The sequence below is a fragment of the Nannobrachium achirus genome (assembly GCF_963921795.1).
Source record: "Nannobrachium achirus genome assembly, chromosome: 5".
NCBI lineage: Eukaryota > Metazoa > Chordata > Actinopteri > Myctophiformes > Myctophidae > Nannobrachium > Nannobrachium achirus.
Genome location: NC_137814.1, coordinates 24,251,786 through 24,262,229, shown reverse-complemented (window position 1 = coordinate 24,262,229; position 10,444 = coordinate 24,251,786). Strand labels below are relative to the sequence as shown.

Genomic DNA, 10,444 nt, shown 5'->3' with positions numbered 1-10,444 from the left:
ATAGTGGTATAGTGTAAGAATGTTAAGATATAGTGGCATACTATAATATAGTAGCAATCCACAATCGTGCTCCATCGACGTGGGCGACACAAAAACTCTGGGGAATAAGTTCCCAGATGAGTCCGTACAGTGTAAATTACAATTGCACTGATGGGACCTGAACCCACACAACCAAGGGGAGGAGGAGAAGAGAGAGCAGGAGAACATGCAACAAGTGAATAAAGAACCTTAAACCTTAATTAAGCTGGGAGGTACCCGCTGGCCTAGTGGTCAAGGCGCAAACCACATACTAGGCTATGATGCCTGCTGGCGTCGCCGGTTCGATTCCCGATCTGGATAACCTTTGCCACATGTCATTCCCGATCTCTCTCCCCATTTCCTGTAAGTCTTCGATCCTATCAAATAAAGGCATAAAAAGCCCAAAAACAAATCTAAAAAAAAAAGAAAAGCTGAGCTGATTCACGAGTTGTATGTCTTGCTTGCCCACCGTTTCCTGTCTCTCTACTGTACATCATCTACAATATACTGTATCTACATTAAAATAAAAATGGCTACCCTTTCCATCAATGTGCCTTGAAAATCATTTCACATGGCCTATGAATTCTATGCTTGTCTAGATGTTTGCGATAAGGAGTACCACTGCCTAGTGGCTTTAAGAATACACAAAGAATAGTTGGTTGTAATTATTAACTGCCGTGGTTTCTGTAATCATTGATGTAATAACAAACTTCTGTAAATGGTTAACATAGAAGAGGGTTTCTACACATTTCCTCTACATGTGTTAAAAGGTCAGACTACATCAGCATAGTATCTTTTAAAAACAAGGTTGTTGTTGCTGTTCCAATAATAAAAGGTTATCAAAAAACAATGTAGTTATTTCCCCTTTCTGATTCTTTAGAATACGGGAGCATTTGGTATTAGCCAATCAGCATTGTGTACACATGTAAAGTGATGTAGTTTCCAAACATCTGTGTCAACACTTCCCCCATGCTTAGCCGCAAAGACATGTAAGCAACTGGTCAGGGAAGTGAAAAGGGTGCTAGGCTAGCTAGCCTACACTGACCCTATACAGTAACTGTAGTGAAATGAGCTAGGCCTATCTGTAGAAATAGTATTTTTTAAGTGTAGAAATAAAACTTAGGAAACCACAATATTTTGCTGTTCTTTAACATGATCAAAACGTAGTTTTAAAATCTTTTACACTCTTTTTAGGGTATTACATATTTTAAGGCATACGTAGTTCTTCTTTGGTAGCAAACAGGGTCAAAGGTTGTGTGTTGCACTAGAATCAATGTCTGTTGGTGTGTACCAAATATACAAATAACAAACACTTCTGTTGAGAGAAACGTCATGCTGTGCGCACTCCGTAGCATCTTACATTAGCAGTGACAAGAGACAAGAGTCCCAGGCAGCTGATCAGTGAAAGTTAGTTAGAGAGGGAAGGATGATTGGTTTATAGGAATGAAAAAAAAGAAAAAAGAAAAAAACAACACAATTCAAGGCTTCATGGGGTGTGTAACTGATAGAAAATAAGTCATTTTAGGGTAACTCCTTTAGGCAATTTGAAATTCTGAACTGATGTGTTTCAACCAAGCTGTTCACATTAGATGTAACATGAAGGTCAATGAAGACATTGCTGTCTACATGTAGTGATGTAATATACAGTACAGTGTTGCATATATTCAGGGACTCTCCTGTGATAATAATCCAAACAAAGAACTTCTTGAATCCAGCTATTGACTTTCTGTTCACTTTAATTTAAAGCTTAAAATGTTGACTCAAGAGATATAATCAGAACCCATACTAATGTAACTGCAAAAAATGCCAAATGGAAGAAAGAAAACATGTTAAAACAAAGTGTAAATCTTGTTTTTGAAAATGCAAACTTTTCACAGTAGCAATTTTTTAAAATGTTAAAACTATGTATACAATGTATACACATTGTTGCTAATACTTTCCTGATGACTAACACTTTTCTGATGACTAACCTGTGCCCTAGCATAAATAAAGAACCCAGTAAGACTCCCTAATTGGGAGATAAGCGATCATCAGGTCGCATACACAAACTTTAGAAGGCAATCGTAGCCAATCAGGAGGGGATATGGGAAATGGGACAGATCCATGTTGATGACATGACTTTAGAGATACTCTGTACCTCTTTGTGTGATTTTAGGCCAAAATCTGTAGGAGCAACGTCCAAAAATGTGTTTTGCAAAAATCTGCCTTATGGTGGCGCTGGAAGAGGGCCATGAGAGAAATGAGGGGTGGAGGTTGTGGTTGTGTGTGCAAAGTTTGGCATGGATGCCAAAAGTGTGACGTGACGGACAGACTGACTGACAGCCGGTGGAGGTTTTGATAGTAACTGCGACCCGACGGTCGCAATAAGCACACTAGAACACAGCTAAGACCATACCTACACACCTGTAAACATTTCAGTTAAAAAAGGCACATTTTCATTTAAAAACATCATTTAATCTTCTATAAAAGTGCAAAAACTAGTAACACTGCAGATAAAATAAAATACAAATCCTCCCCCAAACTGGAACAATAGCTATGTATAAAAAAAATCTTCTGTAAATGTACAGATAGCTGGATTGATGGATGAATGGAGTAATGGGAGAAAAGGACGGGCTGTTACTCATCTGCAACCATCAGCTGTGTCCTTTGGGTGTGAAATATCTTCATGTGATCTCCTCTCTCTTCTCTTCACAGCATATTTCTAGCCTCATGCTACAGTATATGGCAACAGTGTGATCGCTACAACATTGCGCTACATGACAGCTGTGTGTGCGTGCACAAGCTCTCTTAAATCAACACACTGTTTGAAGCGTTGAGCCATTCTGTGGCGTTAGCATCAGTCTACAGAAGGTAACATTATATGCATGAGTGTCATCGCCATCTACCCTTCAGAAACTGGGAGCTGTGAACTATGGGAGGTGTTGGGATGGAACAGGCTGGGAGTCGTGGCGACGTCACCTGTCGGGTGCTCAGCGATCTGCTCCAGGAGACTCTCAGACTGAAGAAGCTGATTGGTCCACTCTTGACACGCTTCCTCAATGCTGGGGCCGTCCCCTCCGAGTTCCGCCGGTAAGAGGGACATCGAGAAGAAATCGGTCAACGTCTCTTCGAAATCACCTCCGTGCATATGGATCTTTGGACGGAGAGACAAATAATAAATAGTTTAAGGTCATTTCTGTTTTATTAGATGTTATATAAAGGAGAAATATTAGCGTAAACAAATTCAAAATTCAACCTGACACAAAACATATTGATTGACCATTAATACATAACAACCATAGTTGTCAACCATGCATATATTAGGATAGATAAACAGTTTTGATCAGAACAATTGTCTGATCAAAACACACCAATCATCAGATTACTGCAATGATTATTAATTAGTATAACAATTTGAGTGAGTGAGTGAGTGACTGACTGACTGACATTAAAGGCCAACTTTGCTTAAAACCCTGTATCCTCTCATTGTACTGTGAAGAGTGCAGGTCACTTGTCGATCGCAAGCCCCCTAGGCCCCGGAAAAATAACACTACAACACACTACATATTTCAATGTATTTTACATAGGCTTGTCAAGACAGACAAAACAAGTTCAACGTTTTTATCTCATCATTTCTTCTCCTCACAGTAGAACAACCATTAAGGTTAAAAACCAACAAAGTGACTTAAGGTGTCAACAGGGTCACAAATGACATCTGATAAACATCAGTGATTGACAGCCCACTGACCCTCGATCGGATCTTCTCTGAGAGGAAGGGGCGGAGCATGGCGAAAACAGGCTGGAAGAACATTGGCTCATTGATCAAGTGGATCCCTCTCACCTTCAGAGGGAAGGAGTCCTGGAGAACACACACACACACATACACACACAATATACATTTAAGGACACACCGTCAGAACTTAACCCATCAAAACCGGGAAAGCATCCATGTCATTTTAGATTTTTGCATTGCGCTTTTCAAAAATAGATATAAGCTCATACAAGCTCACAGTGCCTCACTTCGTGCCATGCTGCGAGCTTGTACATCTGCTATTTTTTAACACTTTTGAAAAATAACGTGTGAGAACTACTGATTTAGAAGGCATTAGAAGGCAAACTAACCTATCAGCTGACCTGCAGTATCAAGGTTCCGTTGGTTCAACGGCACGCATTATAACTAAGCCTAAACTCACAATAACCTAAAAGCATTTATTTTTGGACTATTGGGATGTATGGGAATAATGGTCCGTCAGACTAAAGTAACCGGCAGCCCCCTGTAGCAGTCCATTGAAGTCAACCACTCTACAACTGAGGTCTATAAATTACCACAGTCATCCTAAATAGAGTAGCGAAGTCCTGACGTCACTTGTTCATCCCCTGGGTCACGGAAGTAATTTCTCTATGGGGAATAAGGGCCGATGCATACGCCACTTCAGAGCCGAATTTATTTCGGTTCGGGGAATCACAAAATCTCTGTGGCACCGAACAGCCGAATTAATGACGGTGCCACTGCCTGCCCCTCCGAACCTCTGAATGACGTCATATTGTAGTTTGGACAGAGCTGAACTGAAATAAATTCGGCTCTTAAAGTGGAGTATGAATCGGCCCTAACACTGGGTCATCTTAGAATCGTCTCATATAAGAATTGTGGTCCAAAAATAAACAAATTGTCCCGGCGCTATTGTTAGGCAGGTGGCTCTGTCGTTTACGATAATCAGTCACTCTTATTTGATACAGTCTCTTTCTGGCGAAAAATGTATTAATTCAGTGGTGGTAACGTCATATCGATATGACTCAAACCGCCCTGCTAATTTGTTTATTTTTGGAACACAGTTCTTATATGACCCGATATTAAACAAGTCTATCTCAGCAAGCACGGTCAGTACCTGGACCAATCAGTGACGTCTCGATTGGGGCCAGATCACAGCCCATATGGGGATGATCATGATGTCATTACCAGGACGTCATATGGACTTTTTTTTTTAGAGGATTTATGTTGGTTGAAATCAGGTGATATTCTAGGCCAGATAAATATCATAAATAGTTAGCTATGTCCCAGAATATAACTTTATATGCTCATATTTCAACTAACATTACAAACAATAATCCTGTCAAACAAAAAAGTCCATATGACGTCCTGGTAATGACGTCAAGATCATCCCCATATGGGCTGTGATCTGGAACCAATCAAGACGCCACCGATTGGTCCAGGTCCTGACGTGCTTGCTGGGATGGGAATTCAGAATGGGGTAAAAAAGAAAACGTGATCCGGGTAGATGAGTAAATATTTTCAGACTTCCTCTATAATAATGTGGAGTTAGTGATCATGCACAGCTGGTTAGCACACCATACCATGAGTACACTACGGTTAGCACAAAAGAGAATAAATACACTCTTGGTTAGCGTACCATGAGTACAGAGGATATCTTCCTGGCAAGGGAGGGGTTAAACTGAATGGCGTGGCTGAAGCTCCACCCCTCCAGGTCAAATATGACCTTTAGGCCCCGCCTCTGGGTTTCTGCCTCCCTGGAAATGAGCTCTGATGTCATCATGCTGATGCTGAACACCTGGAAGGCAGACCACTCTTTGGGGTTCCACTGACCTAAAGAGAGAGAGAGAATTAAAAAGATTGTTTTAAATTACATTTTCATGAACACTTACTGGCCAAATACGCGAGGAGCGGAATCGCTGCAGGTTGTTGCCAAAGTTCACGCCCCTCTCGGCTTGGAGCGAATCGGTTATGGCAAGACCCGCCCGCGGAAGCTTGTTTTCACTGGAGACGACGGAGGCGCGCCATCTCAGGCGACCTTGAACCACGTGAGACACCGCTGAGCGAGCGAGTCGCTGTCGAGCGTTGCGAAGGTCGCATGAGCCGACTCAGCACTGTTAGAAGTTGAAAACCAGGAGGCCAGCCTACCCGCCGGGAGCCGAGCCTACCCCCCCCCCCCCCCTCCCATAGCTGGCTCTACACTAATGTGAGCCATATCGTCCTCCTAATATTGTGCTCCTGTTTTATCATTTCCAAGTTGGTTTTATTCATTTATTTGGTTTATTATAAGCAACTACTTGTTATCTGAAACTCCCAAGTCTAACTATTTAATGCCTCACCTCTGGGGTCTTATACTATGTATAAATAAAGATTATGTATTTTGATACCTATGAGCCATATTTCTGCCTTGCTTTTATTATGTAACACGAACTTGTGTTCCAACTATGTGAACCAGGATGTTTGAATTAAGTAATTCTATTATATAACTATTTCCTGGGGGCGCAACTCCCCAGGTGGCGTTGTCTGGCATAGCCTAAATATACCACTTTGTCACAAAAGCAATGGGGATAATCCTTCAGATGATGAAGCTTGGTAATAATAAAGTTTTCCATTGTTTTGTGACTTGATTAGATCTCAGTGATGTTGTGGCTCAATCAGGAAGTTGAGGTTAATGGAATAAGAGACACTTGAGTGTTTCTATTATAGAAGTAAATTAGTACATTACTTCTACATTCCTACACAATTAGTTCTCTGTCGAAAGGGTTAGACTAATGCTAATCCTATAAACATAAATTAGATAGGGGTGGCTTGCCTTGTATCATAGTCACAAGCTGTATTAAACAAATAAACACCAAGCCAGCATGAAGTGGCATGTTGTTTCTATAATATTCAGATTGTCAGACCATATCATAAGGCCAAACATGTCCGTATATACGTATAACATATCATGGATTTATTACACCATCAACGAGAAATTAATCCACAGTGACTGTGAAAATAGTCCTGACAGTTGGAACGCATTAAGCATTTCCAATGCACAAATGGAGTTGCATAATAACTCCAACTGAGCTACAGACCCTTGAGAGAATCTACTCACTGTATGCAAAACCTATTGTCAATCAGAGCCGTCTGCCTCCCTTCTTGAGGCTTTTGGTTGCTCAAGACTTCAATAAGATATGGTAGGTCATTTATAAAAAGTAGGATAGCAAGGACAGGATAAAACTTGATTGATTCTATTGTCTGCATGATACAGTCAGAGTCAATGTGGTTTGTCTATTGGTGGATTACTGTCTATTCATGGCTTCTGTATCTGTGGTCATTTCTTATCACCACCAAGCAATTGTTGGACCATTTCCATGTGGTCAAAGGTGACTCATGGAAAAAACACAAAACAGCACTTTGGCCTATATGCCGTTCTAGTCTAACCGAATAATGAATACTATCCTGCTCTTAAGCCGTGGCGTAATTTTGTAGTCAGAGTCAGACCCGCCACTTCCGGGTGGGGGCAGCAGTTGTATTGTTAATATGCGCAGTGCTGTGTCCCTCGCTATTTTCAATGGATCCGCCCGTGGGAGAACAATTACATGAATAAAATATTCTAGTTTGAAGCATTATGACTCCTTTTAACTCCCAATGGTTCCTTTCTGAAAAATAAGCGTATAGTAAAAAAGATTCACGGGTTCCAAGTTTGTTGTTTTGAATGGTGAAAGATAGGGACTGGAGACGCTCAGCCCCCACGTGTCTCTGCCTACAAAACAACGTCACACTTAAGACCAGGATTACGTCTCAACAAATGAAACACAAAATAACAGTTATCCTCCACTTCTGCAAGTGAGAACTTTAGTTACTGACATGGTGTTATGCCTTGAATTTATTCCATGGAATGTGTCTTGCACAAGTGTATTGTCAAGCAATAGGCTAAACCCAGTCTCCATGAGAATTAAAAATTTTGCCATCTGTGCCACTTATTAGATTTAGGGCGACTGTAATCTGATCTGATCCACAAACACACACGCTCACCGATCCGGTACACCAACACCCTACTGCCACTGTGGTCCCTCTGGGGAAGGACAGCATGGTAACCATGGTTTAGTAGACCAAGAACTGCACTGGGAGACAGGCTGGTGCTGATCTCTGGACTCTGTCTGCGCCACCGCTGGTAATTTAGTAACAGCTGGAGAAGAGATGGAGATTCATTAGGTGGACGGACAGACAGTCTGAGAAGCATTATATTAGTCTGTCAGACAGTGAGTTGTGATGTTTATCCACTGTCAATAGTCCATACTAGTCAATAATCATCATCTCATCTCCTCCTGGTTAACAGATTATTTTGACACATTTTATGTGGTGAAATAATATAATAGACATGAAATAGCTAAAACAAATCTAATGTGCTAAGATGAACATCAAGATGGTTTGATAAATAATAGCATCCTTGCCAAGCAATGTTTTAACACAGTAGCAGTGTGTGTGTGTGTGTGTGTGTGTGTGTGTGTGTGTGTGTATATATATTATATTATATATATATATATATATATATATATATATATATATATATATATTAGGGCTGGGATGCGATTAAAAATTTTAATCTAATTAATTACAGGCTCTGTGATTAATTAATCGCATTTTAATCGCACATCGATATTTGACCTGAGAAGCATTTTTTTTCAAGTAAAACACATTTTGTTGTACGAGTGAATCAACGAGTGAGTTTTTTTAATCTAAATTTCGCATCCACTGGGCCAAGCAAAGTGCTCTGATCGGTTACTTCTCCCTTTGCGTTTGTTGTCTCTTCTTGGTTGGTGCATCGCTATGATCGGTATGCCCGAAACTGAAGGTTCTGTGGTGCAAAAACTAAGTGCGATTAAAATGCATTAATTTTTTTAATCGTGTTCATTTTCTGTAATTAATTAATCGCAATTAATCAGTTAAAGTCCCAGCCTTAATATATATATATATATATATATATATATATATATATACACACACACACACACACACACACACACTTGTATGTACAATTATTTTTGTGTGGGTTAACTTTCTAAGTTTATTTGCGCCGTAGAACAAAGGATCAAGCAACAATTTATGCGAACTGTTTCGACCTACATTAGGCTGCAAAAAAAACAAGACAGTTATGTTGGCTGCTCCTTTTATACAGAGTTGGCAAAGTCCCAAACTATGCCTCACATAAAACCAATAAACGACCAAGCCGAGCGTGAACATGTTTGTTTTTTAGCTGTTGTTCAGAGAGATATTTTAGTAGCCTATATCAATGACTGTAATCCAGATCACCTTTAACGCCGGCTCCACGTCAAAGTCTCTAGCCCGCAGAAACTTGACCAGGAATCGGTCTGAAAAGTCCGGCGTGTTGTCCGATGGCAGCTCCGCCTGTGCCGCCTGTCTCAGCCGGTCTACATACGGTCTGGTCAGGCTGGAGTCGTCCGCTAATTCGTTAAATTCGGATCCCAACTTGCATCTCTCCCCCTGCTCGATAACGTTAACACTCATGTCGGCTGTGGACCACCTTGCATTTCATAAGCGTAGGAAGACAGCCCGAAGTTATACTGTAACTTCAAGCAAACTTTAGAGAAGGGGGCGGTATAGTAGGCTATATAGCTATAGGAGACAGACAGAAAGAGCTCTCCCTCCCCTTCTCTGCCTCTCACTCGCTCCCTATCTCTCTCGTTAGGTTGTAGGCTATGCAAGTGGTTCTCAAACTTCATGTCAAGGGCCCCCACATTGACACTTCTTAGCCCGCGGACCCCCATTTGAAAAGATATGTCTGGGACTGGGACCCCCATAAGAGACGACTTTTATAGCAGTGATTCTCAATTTTAATTTCGAGGACCCCCAGTTTGACATAGGTCAAATGGGTAGTAGTTTGACCTATGTCAAACTGGGTCAAAAAAATAGGTCAAAAAAGGGGGTAGTAGCAGTTGCTGTTTTATACCGTGAGTGTTTAAGGCCCTGAATAAAACCATACAGGTATTTCGGTTGGGTATGTCAATAGGCTACTCTTAACTTAACCGGGTGTTAAGTGTGCACAAACTAGATTAGATTGACACTGAGTAATTAAGAAATGAAGTAATTGGCCCATGACATCATAAAATTGTCCACCAAGCCTCATATGAGACTGAACACACTTTGTGTTCAGGGCCTTTCAGGCTTCTACTGCCATCAACTGGTCATCCATGACAAGGTTTTTCCAATTAAACAAAGAGTGAAACAGGAGGGCATTGGTTCTCAACCTGTTGTGGAAATATCTACAAGCTCACAATGCCTCAATGCGAGTTATTTTCCACAATATTTATCTGTGAAATAGAGTCTAAATGTAATGCCTCAACTCAGAGTGCTTGTCAGGGTGGGGGGTCAAGTTCAAATATGATTATTTTGGCAAACAATTCCCTTTCATTGTCTAGATTGGTGGTCCTCAACCTTTTCAGGCTGCAACCCCACAACCCCCCATTTCAAATATTATTTTGTGGGGTTGCGGCCTGAAAAGGTTGAGGACCACCAATCTAGACAATGAAAGGGAATTGTTTGCCAATGAAACGTCCTAAACTGCTTTCTGCTGAATCAGTGCATTCACTTTTATTGTTCTAAGAAACAAACACATTCACTCTCTGTTGTAAATTAACAAACACATTCACTTTTACTCTGTGGTAAAGAAAA

The 10,444-nt window shown here is 40.9% G+C and overlaps 1 protein-coding gene across 1 annotated transcript; it reads right to left on the bottom strand.

Annotated features, from left to right (window-relative positions):
• Positions 1-1,225: 1,225 nt before the first annotated feature.
• Positions 1,226-9,405, bottom strand: ttpa (tocopherol (alpha) transfer protein). The gene is made up of 5 exons (XM_080726533.1): positions 9,065-9,405; positions 7,787-7,940; positions 5,406-5,599; positions 3,746-3,856; positions 1,226-3,151 (listed from the first exon to the last, which is right to left on the bottom strand). Exons 1-5 carry the CDS (start codon positions 9,278-9,280, stop codon positions 2,900-2,902), a joined length of 927 nt encoding a protein of 308 aa, XP_080582659.1. The 5' UTR covers positions 9,281-9,405; the 3' UTR covers positions 1,226-2,899.
• Positions 9,406-10,444: the final 1,039 nt, after the last annotated feature.